Source organism: Grammomys surdaster, unplaced genomic scaffold (genome assembly GCF_004785775.1).
Source record: "Grammomys surdaster isolate TR1022 unplaced genomic scaffold, NIH_TR_1.0 238, whole genome shotgun sequence".
In the NCBI taxonomy this organism is placed as follows: Eukaryota; Metazoa; Chordata; class Mammalia; order Rodentia; family Muridae; genus Grammomys; species Grammomys surdaster.
In genome coordinates this window covers 2,675,027-2,697,648 of record NW_021604683.1, presented here as the reverse complement: position 1 = coordinate 2,697,648, position 22,622 = coordinate 2,675,027, and the positions used below count along the sequence as shown (strand labels likewise).

At 49.7% G+C, this 22,622-nt stretch overlaps 3 protein-coding genes and 1 long non-coding RNA gene across 6 annotated transcripts in view; 2 read left to right on the top strand and 2 right to left on the bottom strand.

The window, feature by feature from the left end:
* The window catches only part of Lama5 (laminin subunit alpha 5), a 50,181-nt gene extending 49,705 nt beyond the window's left edge, over window positions 1–476 (top strand). The window contains exon 79 of the mRNA XM_028774073.1: window positions 71–476. Coding sequence (XP_028629906.1) covers window positions 71–276 — 206 coding nt within the window. The 3' untranslated portion in view covers window positions 277–476. The remainder of the gene's footprint in view (window positions 1–70) is intronic.
* Window positions 477–597: 121 nt separating this feature from the next.
* On the bottom strand, window positions 598–5,389 carry Adrm1 (adhesion regulating molecule 1). Its single transcript, XM_028774072.1, has 10 exons — window positions 5,296–5,389; window positions 4,741–4,954; window positions 4,023–4,139; window positions 2,756–2,879; window positions 2,390–2,476; window positions 1,874–1,955; window positions 1,451–1,683; window positions 1,143–1,300; window positions 943–1,045; window positions 598–826 (listed from the first exon to the last, which is right to left on the bottom strand). The coding sequence occupies exons 2-10, from the start codon at window positions 4,951–4,953 to the stop codon at window positions 720–722; spliced, it is 1,224 nt and encodes a 407-aa protein (XP_028629905.1). The 5' UTR covers window position 4,954; window positions 5,296–5,389; the 3' UTR covers window positions 598–719.
* A 5,143-nt stretch (window positions 5,390–10,532) lies between these two features.
* Window positions 10,533–13,735, top strand: LOC114626634. 2 transcript variants are annotated; one of them, XR_003712270.1, is made up of 6 exons: window positions 10,533–10,578; window positions 10,675–10,804; window positions 11,773–11,855; window positions 12,046–12,153; window positions 12,689–12,835; window positions 13,428–13,735. It is a non-coding gene; the product is annotated as an uncharacterized LOC114626634 (long non-coding RNA). The 2 variants fall into 2 exon arrangements; XR_003712269.1 differs by having other exon boundaries at window positions 12,453–12,835.
* Window positions 13,736–15,381: 1,646 nt separating this feature from the next.
* Window positions 15,382–22,622, bottom strand: part of Osbpl2 (oxysterol binding protein like 2) — a 41,690-nt gene continuing 34,449 nt past the window's right edge. For both annotated transcript variants that reach the window (XM_028774120.1, XM_028774121.1), the window contains exons 12-14: window positions 20,703–20,826; window positions 19,449–19,539; window positions 15,382–16,578 (exon numbers count right to left, since the gene is read on the bottom strand). In XM_028774120.1, coding sequence (XP_028629953.1) covers window positions 16,476–16,578; window positions 19,449–19,539; window positions 20,703–20,826 — 318 coding nt within the window. In that variant the 3' untranslated portion in view covers window positions 15,382–16,475. The remainder of the gene's footprint in view (window positions 16,579–19,448; window positions 19,540–20,702; window positions 20,827–22,622) is intronic.

The following is a 22,622-nucleotide window of genomic DNA, read 5'->3' as shown; positions in this document are numbered from 1 at the left end:
ACCAGGCTGACAGGGACAGAGGGCCCGGCAGCCGGCACACTAGTCTTCCCTGGCCCCTCTGTATTCTCAGAGTCTTCAGTGGCTCGGTCAGAACCCCCTGCCTACCGAGGATGCTTGAGGAAGCTGCGGGTCAATGGGGCCCCTGTCAACATGACTGCTTCTGCTCGAATCCAGGGAGCGGTGGGGACGAGCGGATGCCCCTCGGGAACCCTAGCATTTTCCAAGCAGAGAAAGGAACTGACCCAGAGGCAGGCCAACCCCAGTGTCTTCTCGTGACTCTGGCATTGAGGGCTCCCAGAGCTGTGTTTGCCCATATGAATAACAAGTCATTTCTAGTTTACACTGTCCTTTTAGAGGAAAAGGACACTGCACAACAGGCATTATATTTATATTTTGTCCCTGTTGCCCAACAACCTAGTGCTGAGACCTGTAAAACCACTGGCTCCTCTGAAATTAAAGTGACTTGTTTGACCTGAGTGTGTTGATTTAAACAGAGCAATGGCCGGGTGGGGTAGAGCCCAGGGTGGGAGCTGGCCTCACCACGCGGCCAGCCTGGCTCAGAGTGGAACTGCAAATAACACAGGGCCAAGACCAGACTTGACAGGTACAAGAAAGGACTTTATTAGTGAGGCGGGATAGGAAAGGGTGGGACAAATCACAATCACCACTACGGAATCACACAACTACAAATTCCAACTTGGGAAAGGACAGCGAATAATTTAATCTAGACTCATATCTTCCTCTTCGTCTTTCTTGTCTTTTGTGTCGCCCTCCTTTGGGTCCGATTTGGCATTGTTCTGCATAGCTTTGGCAAATGCTTCCACATCTGAAACAGCCACAGAGAACTACTAAACCTCAGGCTACAGCCACCACCCAGGCTGACAGCCTCTAGCACTCCATAAACACAGCTGGCTCTGACCAGCACTGGGAATCAGTACTCACCACCTTTGTTGGCGGCCTCTACAGCTTCTGCAGGAAGGCCGAACTGGCACATGAGAGGGCCAAGCTGTCCCGAGGCCAAGGCCGCACTGAACATACCCAGGGCCTGCAATAGGGAGCAGACATGCAGAGCTGGGTGCCTAGAGCTCCAGACCCATCAACACTAGAAGTCACAGGTGCAGAGCACGCCACGGACCCCATACCTGCTGGAACTGGGGTGAGGTTAATGTGTTCTGGATCTCATCTGCAGTCTGGGGCAGAGACTCCCCAGAGGGCAGGTAGGGCAACAGGCGCTCCTGAACGTCTGCATTGGCAAGGATGGGAGCCATGATCTCTGGTGTCAGCACACTCGCCAGATCCACTAGGGCACAAGCAAGGCAGCCATCAGTGACCTGATGCTAGCCCAGGAGCCCAGAGAGCAGCAGACTGGGAGCCTGGCAGCACAGGCAGGGTTAAGTGAGCAATGTGGCTGGAAGCCACGGACACCCTGTGAGCACCCACAGCTCTTTACCTTGCTGGCTGCCTCCTGGCCCTGCCGGCACGTTCATTGTGGCCAGAATGCTCTGGAGGTCGCTCAGCTGGATGGGCTGGGTCGGGCTGGCTGCTGTGCTGGTTCCATTACCTGAGCTGGGTGCGGGACTTGGGCTGGTTGCCGAGGCAGCTGCTGGGGCAGAAGGGGCTGGGGTGGCGCGAGCGGAAGAGGTGGTGGAGGATGGGGTGACGGCTGCAGACTGGCTCCGGGAGCTGGAGAAAGTGAGCAAGGGCTGGAGCAGCTAGGCCTACTCTGCTTCAGGCCGTCTCCTCAGGTCTTCGGGACCGCTTCCCCAATGGGGACCCTCTACCCTAGCTCCTAAGTGAGGTCTTCAGAAAGGAGAATGCACTGGCTGGTGGTGGTGCTGGTACCCATATCAGGCACTGGGGGATGGAAACTCACCTGGATGAAGAGCTGCTGGCCGGAGGCCCACTGCTCCCCAGCAAGCTGGCCAAGCCTGGCCCAGTGAGGGCCCCAAGCCCACCTACAGGAGTAAAGAAATGTTAGCTAGAGATACCCCCAGCCCATGTGCCATGTCCTCCAGCAAAAAAAGCTACACACCCCAATACCAACACCAAGGGAAGAACAGGGAGGATTAGGCAGCCACAGGTGGCTGAAGTGACCATGCATTCTAAAGCTATTCTACTGAGTGAGGTCATTCCCACCACACCCACATTTCATACTCAAGAGCAGTGACTTTTAAGTAGCTGTAGTACTTGTGTGTATATCTCAGTGAACTACATATACACATACTAGACCAGGCCCCACTGCCCACCCAGGAGACAAGCACCTTCCAAAGGAGCAGCACAAGGAACACAGACATGGCTGAGACCCTAGTAAGAGGACAGAGAGGAAACCCTGGGTCTGCAAGCAAGCACTGAAAAGGCACCCTTTGGAGCTAGGGACAGCAGGTATTACCCAGTCCTCCGAGGCCGGCTGGTCCGATGAGCTGCATGAGCTGGCTGTGACTCATGTTCCCCAGCAGGCTCTGCAGACCACCCTCACCTGGGGAACACAGGAATCGGATCTTGGGCCTGCTGTGCTGGCCGTGGCCAGGACCGAGACCCTTGTAAACACTACACTATTCGTGACTATGGCAGGGGCCTGGCTGTGGCCCCACCAGGAGTCACTCAGAAATAACAGCCTCTGGAAGGAGGCGGCAGGGACCAGGTGGGCTCTGTGTAGATGGGAGGAAAGAACCAGAACTCATTAAGCAGGGCTCTGCCTCACAGTGTTCCCGGGGAATGAAGGACACTGCCCCCCACAGGTCGAGATGGTAATTACCGCCCAGCGCTGAAAGCTCATGGCCACTACTCCCACTTGCTCCCAGTGACCCAGGCATGGGGGGGTTGTTCAGACACTCGTTGACTTTCCGGCAATGCTCCTCATCTTGGTCCGTCTTGGGCTCCTGCCAGAGAGGATATGCAAAGAGCCAAGGCTGAGCAGTCTGCACTAGGAGCCGGCTCTGCCTCCTGCCTGCCCTGCACCCACATGGCCAGCTATCCTGACTCAGCCCACATAGTGAGTGGAGAGGCAGTGACCTGCAAATGTGACAGCACCAGACAGCCCAGATCTAAAGGACAGCAATGGCAACAGCAAGTAGGCCCCCAAGCCAACGATCACAACAGAAGACTGGAGTGCCTTCTGCGTATGGCTCTTCCTGGGCTTTGTAAAAAACAAACCGTCCCCCACTGCCTGGGCAACCGCTGGCCCCAAAACTTCAGAACAGAACACCACGCGGCAAAGGGGCAAGAAAGGCAAGACAGTGAAATTAAAGAGTACTCGTGATGGGGCCCATTAACGTGTTCAGAACTGTGGAGAAATCCTCTGTAGTGAGGATTGCCGCCTAAAGATGTTCCACCACACAGCCACACCCCTAGCCCTCACTGTGTTCTGGATCCTTGTGCTCAAGTGACCAGAACCCAGGTTGAGAGGAGCCTCTCCCCTCCTGGCACTTGGCAGACAAATAGCAGCTGCCCCTTTTCAAAGGATGACAGTGGTAATGGCTGTGTATCCCACCTTTGAACATACCCCAAGTCTAGCCCTGGCTGTAGACTGGACCCATATACCCAAGAGGGAGCCCATGTCCCATACCACAGCAGAACCACATTAGCAGTGGAAGAAACACAAATATGCCAATGGCCTCCAACAGGTGGCAGAACGTGAAGACTCTGCGTTTGAGGGACACTGCAGATGTGGGTGACATGTAGACGTCATGACACTGAGGGGCCTCTCAACACAGCACAGGAGAGCTTCAGTGGGGACACTCAACGGCTGAGAGAACAGAGGGCGTCACCTCTGGGAGCTAAAACCCATGGCCATTGGAACAATGGGAGCCCTGAGGCCCTGGAACTGTGTGCCTGTAGGTGAGTCCATGGGCAGGGCTCTGGTGCCTAACTACCAGCTAGCCAGAGGTGGGAAGGAATTCAGCTAGACCAGGCCCTCCGGGTCAGCACCTTCTAACCTGGGAAAAGTAACCTCAAGCGTATCACAGGGAGAGAGAGAGGGAGAGAGAGGGAGAGAGAGCACACGCGCGGACCATTCTGCTTACCTGCATCCAGAAGAAGAGCCGCTTGGACCCTGCCTTAAACTTGAGCACGTAGACCCTCCCACTGGGGCACTGAGGGACCCGCTTGAACTCACAGTCATCAGGGAAGATAATCAAGTCCTGGCAACACAAGGAGGACAGTCAGACAGACAGACACAGACATACACACACACAAGTGCGTACCACCAAGGTTTGGGTCCCCTGAATATTTGCTGGGCCCCAATATCAAGGTGGAGTCAGGAAGTCTCAGACCCCAGTGAAGACAGACAGAAGAGGGCCCAGAGTGGAGGGATAGAAAAAGTGTTCTCTGAGGACCAGATGACTAAACAGAAACATTCTGGAACTGTGTTCCAAGAAGCAAAAAGTCAACCAACTGTCTGGCTGTTCCTAAGTGTAACAAAGAACAGTGTACTCTGAGAGACAAAGAGCCCCAAAGAAAGCCTCTTCAGAGGCCTTGGTGAGGGTCATATCTGCACACTCCTCCACAGGACTGGAAGTTTAAAGCCAGGGTTCGGGACAATGTCACCAGCTGACTCTATCACCCTGTCAGCAGGCTGTCTCTGCTAAAACCTTAGGAACCATGGTCACCGCAGGGTGCATGGTTTCACAGAGTGGTCTGGAGCACTCTGCCAACCTTAGGACCCTTACACCAATCTACAGAAGGTGAAGCCATGTTCCCAGCTCTTGCCTCGCTGGGCCTGGTCTGGCTACAAGCACTCACATCCTCCACGGTCCCAGAGGTCCTGTCTTTCCAACAGAAGTGAATAAGGGAGTCGTCCGTCTGCTGGATGTACACGAGACCTTTCCGTTTATCTGGGGTGACCGTGGTTCCTTTTAATGACATTTTTCCTGCCCGGAACTCCACCAAATACTTGGTAGAGGATCCCCGAGAGCCGGGCACCAGGCTTGGAAACAGAGCGCCTGAAGTCGTCATCCTGAAAAAACAGAGCGAGGCCCGTCGTGCGGCGTCGCGTGCGCAATGTCCCACCCATACGCTGGTCAGCCCGAGGCTGCCCGGGAGAGGGAGCGCGCCAGGCTGCGCAAGGCCAGCTGGTGTGCGCAGGACCGAGCACAGCCCCGCGGAGCCCCCGCTCCCGCGACGTCACTGCCCGCCCGTGCGGAGCCTCGCTGCGTCCGGCCCCGGCGCGTCTGGGGCACCGGCGGCCGGCTCGGACTGACTCGGCCCCGCGCTACTGCCGCGTCCCGTCCTCCTGCCGCTCGTCCCAGCCTGGAGCCGCGTGCCCCTATGCCGCCGCTGCCGCCACCAGGCCCCTACCTGGCCGTGCTCACACTCGGCCTAGGGACACAGTCCGGGCTCGCTCTTCCTCCTCGGCGCCTGCCGGGCCTCGCCGGAAGCCCGTGCTCGGCCCGCCCCGACGCCGCTCTCGCAGCCGATTGAGTTCCGTCAACCGCGCGGCCGGCCCCGACCAGGTTCCGATTGGCCCTCGCCGCCGTCCATCGCAGCCGGCCCGCCTTCGCGCCGGCGGCCTGTTTCCGGCGGAAGCGCGGGCCAGAGAGGCCCCTATTGTTGCTGTGTCATAGGGGAGCGGCGGCGGCCCCTGGCGGCGGTGTCGGGAACAGCGCCCCGACCTCCTCGACACACAGAAGGGTCCCCGCGGGGCGGCGCTGCAGAGGTCGAGTCGAGGGTGGTGGGCACCCAGCCGTACACAAACGTGCCCGTGGGGCTGAGCTGGGACACGCACTCAGGGACGTGTGTCCGCTGCATTATCCACCCATCTGAATGGACCCATCTCTCCACACCGCAGGGAGACAGTCTGTCTGATTTGCATTATTGGGTGAGCGAGATGTCAGGGCCTAAAGACACAGTCACATGGTTTAAAAGGTAGGAGGTAGTCTCTTGAAGTGTCAGCTTCCTGTCACTTTGTGCTAATTTGACATACACTGTAGCAAAGTACAAGAGGGGACGGGGGCTGGGGGCCTGGGGGAGGTGGAGAAAGTAGCATGGGGTCGCTCAACGCTTTAAGAAGAGTTCACAAAGCACCAAGGATGGGGTCTGTGGGCCGCTTGTAGCTAGCCAGGTGGAATGCTGCCACCTTACTTTAGGGCAGAGCTGCTTGCAGAATGTAAAGCCCAAGAGTCCTCACAGATTGTTTTACACACCATTTCCATTTCTTTGCTTCCTCTATGACAGCTTTAGGCCCTAGGCCCATCCTCCACCCCTCTCCAGGGCTAAGCAGTACTGAATCTCTAGCTTCCCCTGGCATGCTCCACAATTTACCATCTGTGTATGTGTGAACTCGTGTGTGGCCTTTTTCTGAAACAAAGGTGAAAAGTAGTTTTTTCACTTACTACCGTTTGACGCTGTTCCAGGCTAGAGTGAGGTGGAGGGAGACCTCCTCTAAGATGCATTTATGTTACCACAGTTATCACTCATTTTAATTCCTGTCTGGAATTCTGATGAAGTAAGTTCTACATGCTTGCATCTGTCATCTTTTTGCTGGGCTCTATCCTATGTAGTTTCCTTTTTTTTTAAAGTGTGTGTGTGTGTGTGTGTGTGTGTGTCCCATGTGGTGGTCTAAGCCTAACATTTAGTAACTTGGTTCTTTCCACTATGGGTTCCTGTGATCAAACTTAGGTTGCCAGACTCGCCTGGCAAGCAATTTTACCTGTTGAGTCATCTCACTGGCCCAGTTTCCAGCTTTACTACAAAAACCTTTGAATTTAGTTAGGTGTGATAATCCCAACCCTCAAAAGGCTGAGGCAAGAGAACTGCCAAGTGTTCAAGACCAATGTAAAAGATTTAATTGGGACCTGGAGAAATGCTTCCGTGGTTAAAAGCACTAGCAGCTCTTTCAGAGGCCCCCGGGGTCTGACTTCCAGCACCCACATGGCAGCTCACAACTGTCTGTAACTCCAGTTCCATGAGGTTGGATGCCTTCTTCTGGCCTGTGGACACCAGGCACACACACATGATATAGACATGCATGCAGGCAAAACACACATAAAATATTTTAAATCATTTTGATTTGGGGGCAGCTTGGAAAATAGAGCTGTCATTTCACTAAAATGTTATGTTCATAAATGTTTGTTGCTATGGTAGGTACCAACCCAGGGCCTATGCATTCTTGGCTAAGTGCTTCACTACAGAGTCCCATTTCCAGCTCGATTTTGTAATTGATTCTCATCTTATGTGTCTGGGTGTTTTTACCTGAGTGTATGCGTAAACAATTCATGTACTGGGTGCCTGCAAAGCCCAGAAGCAGGTTATCTGGGATCCTTAAGAACTGGAGTTACAGCCGGGCAGTGGTGGCACATGCCTTTAATCCCAGCACTTGGGAAGCAGAGGCAGGCAGATTTCTGAGTTCGAGGCCAACCTGGTCTACAGAGTGAGTTCCAGGACAGCCAGGGCTATAAGAGAAACCCTGTCTTGAAAAACCGAAAAAAAAAAAGAAAGAAAGAAAGAAAGAAAGAAAGAAAGAAAGAAAGAAAAGAAGGAAGGAAGGAAGGAAGGAAGGAAAGAAAAGAAAAGAAAAGAAAAGAAAAGAAAAGAAAAGAAAAGAAAAGAAAAGAAAAGAAAAGAAAAGAAAAGAAGTTAGCCACTATGTGGGTGCTGGGAACCTTCCTGGGTCCTCTGGAAGAGCAGCTCAGGCTGTTTAAAGCCCACATAAACAAAACCTCTTTGGAGCTGACAATTCTTTTTTTTCTGTGTGGTGCTGTACCATACCACCATCCACCCGTAAGGCAGCCCTCATCATTTCTAAGAATCTTAGATTCCAGAGGGCAACAGTGGAGTTTGGTCAACACTGGCTTGGTGAGCCTAGTATCAGGAGCTGATACTACATCCCAGTGGGCCATGACAGCCAAAGGGAAATAGAAGAAAATCTAACCTGGCTTCCAGGCAAGTGGCCCCAAACAAATGTCACTTGTTCAAAGCCTTGTCAAAGCTGCCACTGGAAGTCACAAGGAACCCACATTTCAAAACCAGATTTGGGCTTCTTCTGGGTCATGACTGTTGAGGGCCTTGGATCCAGTATCTTCTCCTGAAGCAGGAAAGCGTGCAGTTCTGCATGCAGACCCAGTTGGAATGGTGTCTGCCATCCCTTCCAGAAGCATTCTGTAGTGGAAACCACACTATCCTGGCTGGATGCTGAGGAGGCTGTGTTTGTGGCCACTCCATTTGAGGCACTGAGAGGGAAAAGATGCTGGTCCCCACAGTTACTGCAGTTCACAAATATGATCCTTGGAATGAGCAAGCCTATAGTGGAACCCATGTGAAGGTCCCAGAGGAGATGGAGGGAAACACTGGTAGGCTGCAGCGGCTACCGTGGTCCCTGACCTGTGTGGACTACACTGTGGATGGTTTCTGTGTAATCTTCATTTTCCACAAAAGAAGTCAATTCTAGCAGTCATGTGGAAAAGAGCAAGCCCTAGGCTGGAGATGTGACTCAGTGGCTGAGTGACCCAGCACTTCTAAAGAAAAACAACAAAAGCCCCACTGCACAAAACAAACCCTGAAACCCATGAGCCTTTAATGGTGGGAGAGAATGCTGTCTCAGCCGTGAGTACCACAGCTCAGCGCACTGGCATGGCTATGCACTTTTACCTGGGGAGGAAGAACGAGTTTTTCCAGAGGGCAAAGGCGTCTGAAAAGACGATCATTTATTTACAAGGAATACAGATGGCAATTCACCTTTGAGAACAGGTCCATAGAAAAAGCAGAGACGGCACCAAGGGCTGGGGGTCTTCAAGACTAGAAATGCAAACCGGCTTAGCCAATGGGGAGCTGACTTCAGCAGGTATGGCTTTTCCTCCATTTGTCTTATTAATAGACTTAATTCTTCAGAATAATTTTAGGTTCACAAGAGAACTGAGCAGAAAGTACAGACAGTTCACATTCTCCTGCCCTCCCAGCCCCCCGCCTCCCAGGCTGCACCTTCCAGGTGGGTCTATTAGAACCAGTAAAGTTTCTCCCAAAGTTCATGATCTTAGAAAGTCCGTGGTGTACATGGGGCTCATTCAGCAGGTGCTACTCTGTCCCTCTAAATGAACACTTCTCAGTTTCCAGCAGAAAACCAAGGTCAAAGCAGGGCAGTTTCAGTGTCTAGTAGGGCTGTGTCTCAGTGGGGACAAACGGGAAGATGGCAGGACATAGTGAAAGATCCCAGGCAAGCAGGGGAAGATGGCAGGACATAGTGAAAGATCCCAGGCAAGCAGGGGAAGATGGCAGGACATAGTGAAAGATCCCAGGCAAGCAGGGGAAGATGGCAGGACATAGTGAAAGATCCCAGGCAAGCAGGGGAAGATGGCAGGACACCTCCTTTCATAAGTCCTTAGTCCTGTGCACGAGGGAGGTGCCCTCGAGGCCTCCTCACCTCTGACGGGTCCTGCCTCACAACGTCATCACAAAGTTCTGAGTTGTATGTGGGCACAGTTAAACCATAACAACACTGTACAGTTCACATATATTGTTTGAGACAGTCTCACTACATATCCCAGAATGGCCTCCAAATCTTCATCTTCCTACATGAGCTTCCTGAAGGCCTCTGGGGAGTAAGTATACCACACTTAGACTACTCTGCCCGGCATGTTCCCTCCTCATACTGACAAATAGCCCCTGGAACAGCGCCACAGATCACAGTCACGTGTACCCCAGACCCTTCTTGCACATTTTACCCCAAAACATCAGGTTGTACTAGTGCACCGTGGCCTATGCAAGGCAACTTCTCTCAATAATGACAATTAAGTTTCCCCATGCCTTTTTTTTTTCTGACTTAAAAAAAAAGATTTTTAGTGTGTAGGCATGCCATGTGTGAGTCTGGTCCCTGCAGCAAACAGAAGAGGGTGTCAGATCCCCTGGAATTAAGAGTTATTGGTTCTTGGGAGGTGCTAGGAATCAAATCATTGTCTTCTGAGCCATCTCTCCAGCTTCCCACCCTTTAATTGTGGGATTGTGCCCAGGCCTATGTGTGGAAGTCAGAGCACAATGTCCAGAAGTTCAGGAGTTAAGTCTCTTCCTCTGCCATGTGAATCCTGGGCATGAGAGGCGAGTGCTTTTACCCGCTGAGCTGTCTCTGGTTCTTCCAGGTCCTTTGATGGCTTGAAATCTCCTTTCTAACACTGATATTCCACGGTCTGGATACATCTATGTTCACTCACCTGCTGAAGTTGTTCTTGGTTTCTTACAAGTACTTGTCATTACGAATGTAAACCAGCTACTGTAAACCTCCATGTTCAGGTCTGTATGGATACAGCTACCATAAACCTGTCTGTGTACAGGTCTGTACGGATACAGCTACCATAAACCTGTCTGTGTACAGGTCTGTATGGATACAGCTACTATATATCTGTGTGCAGATCTGTGTAGGTAAATATGAAAGCCTAGTTGTCAGCTTTGTGGTAGGACTGCATCTGGTTGGGTTTTGGTTTTGGAGACAAGGTCTCACTATGTCCTGCCTTCCCCTCCAAGCTGGGGCAGCAGGTGTGTACCACCATGGGCACGGCATGGCTAATTTTCCTTTTTTTTAATAGACAGGGTCCGTGTAGCCCTGGCTGTCCTGGAACTCACCAGGCTGGCCTTGAACTCAGAGACAAGAAAGAGGTGCGTTTAGTTTTCTAAGTCCCTGCCACCTGCCTCTGCATGCCCCAGAAGCGCTGACTGTCCTGCTGCTCTGTGTCAACCTTCATGTGTCGACAGGGTCTGTGGTGCATCCATGTTCCAGGCTGCAGTTTCTTAACGCGCTATGGGGACCTGAGCACTCCCTAGCTTTACTTGTCAGCTGTGGTTCCTCTTTGATGAGGTGGCGATGCTTTTGTTTTTAATGAAGGTAAGCATACTACCATGTGGTTCAGCTAGTATTTCTTAGTCATTTAGCTAAGAAAGATGCAAGCTGACACACAGGCGAGGTGTAGAGATTCACATGTGTAGTGGCAGCACTGAGGAATCGGAGGGCAACTGTTTCAAGCTGTATGAGATGGGACCTCAAAAAAACAAAGAGGGTCTGGGGAGATAGCTTAATTGTTTAAGTGCTTGCCACAAAGATCTGAGTTTGAGCTCCAACACCCACATAAAAAGGACACAAAAGAGCATGTGCTTGCAGACCTAGTACTGGGAAGGGAATTCTGCAGTTCACTGATCATCAGCCAGTCCAGCCTAATCGTGTACTTCAGGTCCCAGAGAGAGACTGTCTCAGAAAACAAGGTGGATGGCTCATGAGAATGACATGCAAGGCTGAACTCTGCTCTCTGTATACAAAGTGAAGTAGAGAGAAAGAGATGTCCACAGAAAAACCTGTGTACAAATATCTAGGGATTTTCTTCACAATTGCCCCAAATTTGAAGCAGCTTGGTAAATGGACAAGAGGTGACACCTCAGTGCTTACTAACAGAAAAACAAAAACAAAAAAAAACCCAAACAAACCCAGGCTCACACATGCTCACACATGCCCACAGTGACTTTCAAATAAACTATTAAAAACGAAAACAGCCGGGGCTGGAGAGATGGCTGAGCGGTTAAGAGCACTGACTGCTCTTCCAAAAGTCCTGAGTTCAATTCCCAGCAACCACATGGTGGTTCACAACCATCTATCTGTAAGAGGATCTGATATCCTCTTCTGGTGTGTTTGAAGACAGCTAAAGTGTACTCATCATATATAGAAAATAAATAAAATTAAAAAAAAAAAAACAAACGAAAACAGCCAGACCAAAATGGAGGGCAGAATATTGGGGACAGAGCCAGGTGGGGGTGGTCAGGGCTGGGGAGCCTGTCTGTAAGGCACCTGTATGGTTTCTCCAGCGGGCTTTGGCAGCAAGTGGCCATGCGACAGTATGAACGTGTTGGAATGCACAGGTTACACCTTTCAACAAGAGACCCCGCAGGTATGAGCCCTGGGCAGCTCCACCTTCTGGTGCTTGCTCCTTGGGATCAGACTGGAGAGAGGGGGCAAGATGTGTCCTAACAGTCATATGCTGTGGCTGAGCACCTGTGCCAACGATGCCACCTGCCCTGCACAGCTGGAGCATTGCAAGCACATGAATTCTGGAAGACCATCTATCCCTCTATCCACAGAGCCATGATGCTGGATAGACTTGTGGGCTCCTTCCAAAGCAGTCAGGCTACCCCTAGCCCAGCTGTTCTATGGCTTCTAGCAGCAATCTCTAGTCCGCAGGAGAGAGGGTAAGTAGAGCCACAACAACTCAAAAGGTCTGAACCATCCATCCTGACACACCACCTGAGTCCTCTCCTTACTAAGCCAAGCTATTTTAAGATATAACCCATTTGGTGGGGCAGCTCTATAGAACACCCAGTCCAAACATCTACTCCAGCAGGGTACGAGAACTTGCCTGTAGCTCTTTCCAGAAAAGTCAGAGCCCTGAGATGGTAAAAAATTATCCAATGTAAAATAAATGTCAACCACAAGCCATTTCCAAAGAATCTCTACTCGGGCCTGAAAGTTAACATTTATATTCTCACAGGTCTGTGCACAATCCTCAAAACCAAAACCCAGAAACGATCGATTCTGCTAAATAAATGGTATTGACAGTCACAAAAATAAACATTGTGCATTTTCTTGCCTGACATTTCCATGTGTGGGTGGATGGGTGTTGTTAAAGGACCAGCCACTCATAGGCATGAGGAAGAATGCAGCTGTAAGACAACCTGAGGTTAGGGAACAGGGCAGAATGGATGGAAGTGTCATCGTCCTCTGTAGATGTGCTTTCCTCAACATCTGGTGAGAGCAGCTGGATCTGAGAGCAACCTAGAAAAGGATGACCCCCACAAAGCACACCTCCAGGAAAATCTCATACCAAGCACATGGAGGCCAGTGAGGAACCAAAGAGATACCAGTTCTTCTGAGGTTAGCTGGCTTTGCTGTTGTGGGGTTGGGGGTTTTGTTTTGAGAAGGAGGTTATCTGAAGCCTTGGCTGGAACTCACGCTGTAGACCAGGCAGAGATCCACCTCTCAAGTGCTGGGATTAAATGTGTGTGCCACCGCTGCCTGGCAAGGTCAGCTGTTTTAACAGGTGCAGGTCCCTATGTTTGGTACTTATATTAGACATAGGGAAGTCTACAGGCTGGGACAGGAGGAAGCCATGGCTCTGAAGACTTCCTATGCAACTTCTCCAGGTCCAGGAATGTGAGGCAGGACAGTCCCCCTTGCCGTGAGCCTAGAATCTAACTAGTTGGCCAGCTCAGGAATGCCTTGTATTTACACACCCCGCCTCACACTCCAGGGACCTGGGATGCCAGATGCCCACTACTTTGAGAGTTATCTCCACATTTAGTCTATTGAGATGGTAAGAAGGCATAAAACTTGTAACTCCCTTTTAGAGGGAGAATTTTCTGTAGAAGAAGAGTCTGGCAGGAACCTTCCTTCAAGGGGCTGCCTGCAGGGCTGGGTCACTAACAGGGACAGAAGAGGTTCCCAAGTTTTTCTTCTGATTTTCTAGGCTTCAACTATGAGGACATAGGAAATCCAGGACATATCCTCTATGCATGAGTATGACTCTGCAGGCTAGTTCAACCTTGGAAGACCCTAGGGCCATTGGTGCTGTGTGACATCCTCCTAGGAGCCTGTACCAGACTTTGAAGCGTGACACTGACCCTTTGACAGACATAATAATCACTGTAAGCTCTGGGCAGCCTGAAAGCTGTGTTAGTATCCTGTCTAAACTCCACCTCCACAGTTATCTGGCAACACCCAGATATGCTCCTCCCCACAGTTACCTGGCAACAGCCAGGTAGGTGTGCCCAGTATAAAAGGGGCTGCTTGCCTCCTCCTTTCTCTCTTACTCTCTTGCCTCTAGCTTCTCTTCCCCTCCCTCCCTTCCCTTCCCCCTCTCTCCACGTGGTCATGGCCAGCCTCTACCCTCTCTACTCTTCTCTCTCTCCTCCCGCTCTCCCACTCTCTTAATAAACCTCCCCTCGTGGAACCGTCTAGTCTGCTGTGATCTGTTTAAGCTGCGCGTGACCTTTTAGTGAGTACCAGGGGGAGTTGTTCTGCTGAGACTCAAACTGAAAGCACCAACATACACGTATGTGGGTGTCATCGTACACGGATGTGGGTGTTGTATACGGATATGGGTGTCATCATGCATAGATGTGGGTGTCATACACAGATGTGGGTGTCATCGTTCCTCCTTAGAGCACTATGCTCCCAGAACATTACAAGTTCTCACCAAAGGATTTCCTGTGTTTATTCTGCAGGATTGAAGAACTGGATTTTGGAGAGGCAGGTTCATGATGTACATCAGGGCCAGGCCTACCTCTAGCCAAGCCCTGTCAGGAGGATGTGGATACTGGTGACCAGGCTTCAGAGAAGCACCAGAGTAATGAGATAAAACCAGCAACTTAAATCATTTAAAAAGACAGATTTTACATAAAACAGTACAGATGTGTACCTTCTCACCTCGAAGTCTCTTAACTGATCGGAGTTCCTTGGACGTGTAGACACGTGACTCAACTCTAACCTCAATTAGAATAAAAACAAACATGAGGGGAGCTGAGTGAGATGAGGTTTCCATCCTGGTGACCCTCGGTTCTTTTTTCTTTTGTTTTTTGAGACTTGTTCTCATACACTCAGGGGCTAGCCAGCTCGTTCTGTAGCCAAGGTTGTCCTGCCTCTACAACTCAGACGCTGGGGTTATAGGCATGCATCACCGTACCTGACTCCAGAATGTTACATTTGGAAAAGCCTGGTACTCTTTTCCTCCCATGAGGATATCTCAAGTGACAGGACTTCTCTGTAAGCATCAAGGCCCCATGCAAGGTTGTGCTCACATGCAACTGTACACGGGGGATGTCTTGTGGTGTGTATCTTCCACGGGAACATTTCTAGAACATTTGGAAGCTTTCTAGAACAGTCTAGCGTGAGGAGTCAGAGTGGCAACTTCATGTGTTGGCGCAGGCAAAGACTGCAGTGAGAGACTCTTCACTGTTAAGTCACTGCACACAGCTGCCCTTTGTCCTTTCCCCTTGTATTTCAGGTTTAGGCAAATGCACACAGAAACTGGGTGTGGGGGCCGTGTACATAGTGATGAACCCTAAATACCCAGAGTCCTGCCTTAGGAGATCACATGGAGATACAAACCCACTGGCTTGTGATTTCAGGCAGTCAGATGCACTAGAGAGAGGCCTGAAGGCCTTCTGAAACAGTCATTTAAGTGTGCCATAGTCTGGAAGGCAAGTGTCCCCTCAGATGCACACAGGCTACCCTGATGTCTCTGACACTTCACAATCTCCTCTTGGAAAGATGACAAAGCCATAGACCTTCAGATATATCTCAGAGCCATCAGAAGGTTTGTTAAGGGTCTAAGCAGACAGAGCAGAGATGCTAGTCCCTGGCTGCCACAGAGACACCCGTTTTGAGTTTCCACAGCTATAAAATCAAGCCTTCAACTCATGTTGGATTTTCAAAGTGTTTTAATGACAGAGGCAGTTTGGAAGCCTGAACATAGTGATCATACCTTCTCATTTACAAGTGCCTGGTACGACTCACACTGTATAAATGCACAGCTGTGTGTACACAGTAGATTATCTTTGATGCAAAGAGCTCCACTGTGAGCCTTGGTGTCACCATTTTTACATACAGTCCATCATGTGACAGGAATGCAGAGGTGGACACACCTACTTGTGTTAAAACAATTTTAATGACACCAGATAAGTAGACCTTGCTTCTGACCTTCCATTGTACACAACCGAATGTAACTTGCCTGGACTGAAACATGCACACTGGGGAACCAAACACAAGACTTTGGGGGAGTGGGGAGGGCACACAGGTGAGGTGAGTGAAGAAATGACCTTAGAAACAGGTGTGATCCACAGTGAGAGTGAAGCTATGGAGTGCTGTGGCTAGAGGCAGGGCCTTCGAGGCTGGAGCAGCCCTGGGGAGTCCTCATCTAAGTCACAGTGTTCCTGCACTCTGGCTTGGCACAGGACACGTTGTTTGGACAGTACACAGTGGTGGTTATGTGTTTGCTGCACTTTAGCAGATCATTCAAGTAGTTTCAATTTAAATATTTTCTAAAGTAATCTTTACCTTACTCAAGATTGGTAGAAAATACAGAATCTGACGGCTTGTCACTTCATTCCACGGAGCTTTCCACGAATGGGACCCTGGCCACAGGATACTTGCAAGATCCATGTTCCCCTCCTTCTTGGGTCTGGGTTTGAAGCCTTGAGTGAAGCACACAGGCCCTGCTGGTTCTTCCTTCATTACATTTTATAACAGAGTGTTCTGCCAGCTCAGCTGGCCTTGTGCACTCTGTCACCTGTGAGAGGATTGTGGAGTTCTGAAGCCCCAGTGAATATGAAGACCCAACTGGAGCTTCACGAATGGGCTGCAAGATAGTGAAGCGCTGGGCAGAGGCTCACGGAGGTCCTCCATCACATCCAAGGCCATCTCCATTACTGTGGCTGGAGAAGCTGGTGTCTAACACCATAAAGCTCAGATGCTATTTGAGGATTCCAAGGACACCTCCTGGGCTCACAGGCCATACTTAGTAGATGTCTGGGCAGTCTGAGAAATTACGCTCAAAGTAATGGCCGGCATACAGCCAGTCAGGAGCTCCTGTGTAGGGATTATTTCCTGGAGAGAACCACCTGTGAATGCAAGGAAGGTGGTCACAGACAGCAGGATCCATCCAGTCAGCCTTTCCACAGCAGTGTGTGTCACTGGAGAAAATGCTGCCTGAGGAACAACATCACTGATAGTAACTGACTGACTTCCCTTTGCCTGTGCTCACCCACGCACTTAACATCACTATTTCCCAACAAACTTGAAGTCCAACACCCGATCCCCACAGGACTGACTACAATAGAGGAGAGGGTGCCCATGAGGTCGAACCCCTGGAGCTGCACTCCACCAAACAGAAGCAACTAAGGTCATCAGGTACACCAGGAAGCACATTCTGTGAGTACTCTCAAAAAAAGTGACAGGCTAGCTTTATAGCTCAGTGGTCAAGTGCCTGGCAGGTACAAAGCCCTGAGTTTCATCCCCAGCACACACAAAAAAAAGTAGCAGTAATTATCTTTTATGAAAAAAGTCATTTTCACAATGGGTCATCTGCTTTTTTGTTGTTTGTTTTTCTGAGAAGCCCTGGCTGTCCTAGATCTAGCTCTGTAGACCAGGCTGGCTTCAAACTCAGAGATCCACCTGCCTCTGCCTCTCAAGTGATGGGATGAAAGGCATTTAGGCCACCACCAGCTGGCTCATGCTGGTTGGTTTGGTTTTTGCCGTGGTTGTTGTTGCTTTTTAGTTTTAAGATGGGTTACACTGTTGTCCAGTCTTCAACTCAAGCCCCTCCCAAACCCAGGCTCCATAATAGCAGAGAGAACAGATGTGTGTGTTACTGTGCCTGCTAGGCTCTGTTCCTTGTGCTATTTATTTCTAGCTCATATTAACAACCAGCCTAGGGGCTGGAGAGATGGCTCAGCAGTTAAGAGCACCGGCTACTCTTCCAGAGGATCCTGGTTCAATTCCCAGCAACCACATGGCAGCACACAACTGTCCATTAATTCCAGTTCCAGGGAATCTGACAACCTCATACAGACATACATACAGGTAAAACACCAAAGCAATTAAAAAAAAAAAAAAGCCGGGTGGTGGTGGCACACACCTTTAATCCCAGCACTTGGGAGGCAGAGGCAGGAGGATTTCTGAGTTCGAGAGTTCGAGGCTAGCCTTGTCTACCGAGTGAGTTCCAGGACAGCCAGGGCTACACAGAGAAACCCTGTCTCGAAAAACAAAACAAAACAAAACAAAACAAAACAAAACAAAACAAAACAAAAAAAACCCCAGCCTAATGACACTGGGCTGGATTTTTGTTTGGGTTTGTTGTTTGTTTTATGTTTCTGTTTTTGGAGTCAGGGTTTCTATGTGTAGTGGTGACTGGCAACTCTGTAGACCAGGCTGGCCACAAACTCAGAGATCTTCCTGCCCTTGCACACACAACAGACCCTGCAGGGACTGAAGGCCTATGTGTCACTACTGTCCAGCAGGTCTGGGGTTTTGAAACAAGTTTTTCTCCACCACTCTCTCTGTGCCTTTCCTTTTGTGCTGTGATAAAGATGGAACCCAGAGCCTTATATGTGGCAGACACTTTACCACACACACTGTGGCAGCCCCTAAGACAATTATTGATGCATAGGCTTCTGATTTAATACTGTGCATGTCTTTGTTCTAGAGAAAAACCTGAAAATAATCTTCTTTCATTGGTCATTTAAAGTATTAAAAAACATAAGCCAGACACAGTGGCTTGCATCTCTATTTCCAGCATTCTTTCTTTTTTTTTTTTTTTTTTTTTGGTTTTTTGAGATTTTGAGACAGGGTTTCTCTGTGTAGCCCTGGCTGTCCTGGAACTCACTCTGTAGACCAGGCTGGCCTCGAACTCAGAAATCCGCCTGCCTCTGCCTCCCAAGTGCTGGGATTAAAGGTGTGTGCCACCACCACCCGGCTTTTTTTTTCCCCAGCATTCTGAAAGCTGAGACAAGAGAATCTGAATTTGAGGCCAGCTAGGGCTTCAGGCAAGCCTCAACTATAAAATGAGCCATTGTCTCAAGAAATAAGTAATTAAAAATAGATAATCCATGCTGGGTGGTGGTGGCACATGCATTTAATCCCAGCACTCAATCTACTAAATTCCAGACAGCCAGAGTGACACAGAGAGACCCTGTCTTAAAAAAAAAAAAAAAGCCCCCAATACACAAAAATTTACAACCAACCTGATAATTGAACTGTTTCAAACATTCAAAGATTTTTGCAAAAGACTAAAAATGTCTATGTGCACTATACAGTATACAGGTACGGGTCTTGCTTATGCTTAATTATTATAGTACTTTGACTTCTGAAGAAAAAGACAACCAATGTAAGAAATCTGAGTCAGAAGGAAGGCAATAGCTCCTGGCAGCTGGTGTAGGCCCATGAGTCATAACACACTCTCTGCATGCCCCCATATCGGCAGAGGGCCCACTTTAGGGCTACATCTTCACACTCACAATAGAGGTTTTCCTGATGTCACAGTGGGCTGGTAGTAGGACTTGGGTTTCAGCCTGGCACCACACTGCACGGGGGTAGGTGATCTGTGTGTATGTATGCATCACCTTACCACAATGCATAAATGTGGGAACAACATTAAAACTCTCACCAATTGTTTAAATGAACAGCTAGACTCAGGTTATATTTTGTCTTTACACTGGCCATATTTGAAAAACCATTTTGGGTCAAAAATGTGAAGTAGGATGGCAAGGCCTGGGGTTGAGGTGATATGTTTTCTGTGACAGCCAACTCCTTGTAAATGGTTTTAAGCAACACATGTGCTAACCAGACACTCCAGCCTTCAGTACATGGCTCGGTCACAGCACTAGGTAGCAGTGGTAGGGTAGGAACCTTCACGGAGCCCACAGGGATGTGCAGGGAGGAGGGGTTACATGGTGCCGCCTAGGATGTGGTAAGACCTCCCTGTCCCACTCACCTGGTCCGCCACTCTGCATCCTCTTTGGCACGCTCTTTTCTGGCCTCTCTCTGCTTCTCCTCCAGCCGCTCCTTCTCCTGGCTGGCCAGATCTAGGTCCAAGCAAGGAAGCATGCACTTGAAACTTCCCACTTGTCAGAGATGGCAGACCCACACTAAGCCCTAGAGGACCTGTCTCACTTCGATGGGAAAGTGTGGGGAGTAAACTCTGGCTCCAGTCGGCCACCTGTTAAGGCTGACTTGTTTTTGCCAAATATGTGAGGGGGCACTTCTCCAGAACAAGCAGGTGGGAAGCATCCCAGTAGACCACAGTCTTCCTCCACGTGTGTTCTGTGATGTGCCAGGCAGGTTAATGGCATTGAAGCCCAAATGGGAAAGCAAGTATCTGCAACAGTGAGCTCACAGAACCAACCCTAAGGTAGAACTGCAAATCTACTGAGCCTTGCAGGATGAACTGTCGCTTCTGATGAAGGAGAGAGGATGAGTCTGAAGTGAGGAGCACCGCATGCCCAGCATGGATCAGGTGAGAGTGGACCTACAGACATCCAGGTCTTCGTCCCCGTCCCCAGGCATGCCTTTCTGTTCCTAGGCCTCCCTAACAAGGAACTCTGCTGGTATTCGATCTGACTTAGTAAGCAAGAAGCAAGTGACCACACTGAGAATCTGAGCACAGTGCCCATCTGGAGTGTGGCTGCCTAGTCCTGGGTCACAGTGAGATGGATCCTGGCAGTGGCTCTGCTCATATGAACTTTGCTGGAAGTCAGTCCCGAAATGCAAGCTCTCTACCTCTGAGCCACACCCCCAGCTTTTGAAATGCAATTTTAATACTCACTGAATTAAATAATAAAGTTTTGGGATTTGTATTTTGGTTTTTGTTTTCCATTCATTTACTTTTTCATTGAGCTGTTTTGAAACAAGGTTTTACTAGGTAGCACACTCTAGCCTGGAACTCATATGCAGCTGAGATTGGCCTGGCGCTGATATCAATCCTCTTGCCTCGGTCTCCCAGGTACTGGGATATAACAGATATGTGTCACCATACCTGACTCACTAATTCTAATTTAATTTTAACATTTGAACAAAGGACTGTCTGTGGCTAGCTGACACATGTGGTAAGTTGTTCACCACCTTTTGCAACTCTATATGGCACTGTCCTTGGAAGGCAGCAGACTGTCAGTCTTGAGGAAAGGTAAGCACCCTTCTCACAGAGCAGGCCTAGACTCACCCACAGGAGCCCCGAGGGCCCAGCACTCACCCATGTTACCGTTCTCCATGCCACGGATGTCAGGACGGAGGCGGCAGTCTGTGGGTGGCAGGGTCTTCTCCATGCCCGACTCCAGCTCATTGAGACTCACAGTGAAGCTAGTGAAGTTGTACATCTGCAGAAGCACAGGAGCACCGCTGCACATGAACATGTACTGCACATGGACATGTGCTCTACATGGCTGTAGGAGAATGACCCATCGGTGCCATTAACCCATGACAGTCATGTGTCACCTGCTCAACAGGAGGGTGACTGCATCCTATTCAGCAAAGGCCTTTATTCTGACTCCTGAGGTGGCCTTCTCTTCTTTCTTGACATCATCTATGAGCGTGTGGCTCAAAGGCCACAGGAAATGTAAATTTTCTCCAGCCATCCTCATTTAAATGACTCCCAGGATGCTTACATCACTAAAAGGAAGAGCGGATATTGCCACCATCCCCAACCTGACATCCACAGAGCAAAGTGCTAGAGAATCTGTCTGGCTTCCCAACATGGTCCTCAGGTGGCCGTAGCTCACACCCGGCTCTTCTTAGAACCCTGCCTCATCACCACAGCCTCCCAGCCCTGGAACCCGCTTGCCCAGCACCCTCAGAGATGGTGGTGCCCACGAGTGTGCACTCTGTCTTCCCAGGCCATTTCCAACACCCCAGATCCACCAAGCCCCAAAGACACATGAGGTTTTCATGCTCACTGGACCAAAAAGGAACGAGAATTCAACTTAAAAGAAATCTCCCAGAAGACTACATAGGCTTTATTCTTCTAAAAATGATCTAGACGAATCCTGTTCCATTAGTTCACGCTGTTCACGCTGTGAACAGTAACCCTGGCATAGTGAGAATGCTGGATAGGGTTTTTATTTGTTTTGCTTTGTTTTGGTGATTTCAACACAAACTAGAGTCATCTGGGGAAAGGGAGCCTCAGTTGAGAAAATGCCTCCTTCGGTGGCCTTAGAAAGTCTGTGGGAATGAGCCGGTAAGCAGCGCTCTTCCACTGTCTACGTTTCAGTTTGTGCCGAGGCTCCCCTCAGTAATGGACAAGTGCAAGCTTTTTCTCTCCCCATTAGTTTGGTCAGGGTTTTAACACAGCAATAAAAGCAAGCTAATACAGTAAGGCAACATATTCACAGGTAAGCGGGCCTTTGTTCTTTCTATACTTATTTATGCTGTGTACGTGTGTGGTTGTGCATGTGCCATTACATGTGTGGGCACATGCACATAGACCAGAGGACAATCTGTAAGAGTTGATTCCTTCCTTTTACCATATGTGTTCCAAGGATCAAACTGAAGTTGTCAGGCTAGGTAGCAAGCACTGAAGCCATGTCACTGCTTGCCCCCACAAAAATAAATGTTGGCGTACTGCTAGGGATAGAATTTAGGGCCTTGCTTGTGCACAATAGGTATTCTATCACTAAGTTACATCATAAGCTCTGAAGCCTCCACTCCTTTTTTCGAGAACAGGGTTTCTCTGTGTAACCCTTGTTGGCCTGGAACTCACTTTGTAGACCAGGCTGTCCTCAAACTGAGAGATCCACCTGCCTCTGCCTACTGAGTGCTAGGACTAAAGTCATGAGCACCCCACTGGCTGGTTTGACTGATTGATTCATTCACTCTATTTGCTTGTTTTGAGACAGGGTCTCATTATGTAGTTCTGGTTGTCCTGAAACTCACTTCATAGACATATTGTTTAAAAGAATCCACTTGCCTCTGACTCCCCAGTGATTAAAGGCATGTACCACCACACCTTGGCTATTTTTTTTATTTCTTAATTATGTGCATGTGAATTTGCAAGTAACTGCAGGTATGCTCAGACACCAGTGGTGTTAGGTCTCCCAGGAGCTGGAGTTACAGGCAGTTGTGAACTACTTGACATGACGAGTGCTTGCTGATAACTAAAATCAGGTCCCCTAGAACA

What these genes read in the sequence shown, in the direction of transcription:
- Adrm1 (XM_028774072.1), bottom strand. Translation starts at nt 4,953, where the DNA reads ATGACGACTTCAGGCGCTCTGTTTCCAAGCCTGGTGCCCGGCTCTCGG. An exon ending in GGCTCTTCTTCTGGATGCAG is followed by an intron (nt 2,880 to 4,022) that starts GTAAGCAGAATG and finishes CCTCTCTGGCAG; the next exon opens with GAGCCCAAGACGGACCAAGA. An exon ending in GCCAGGAGGCAGCCAGCAAG is followed by an intron (nt 1,301 to 1,450) that starts GTAAAGAGCTGT and finishes CTTGTGCCCTAG; the next exon opens with TGGATCTGGCGAGTGTGCTG.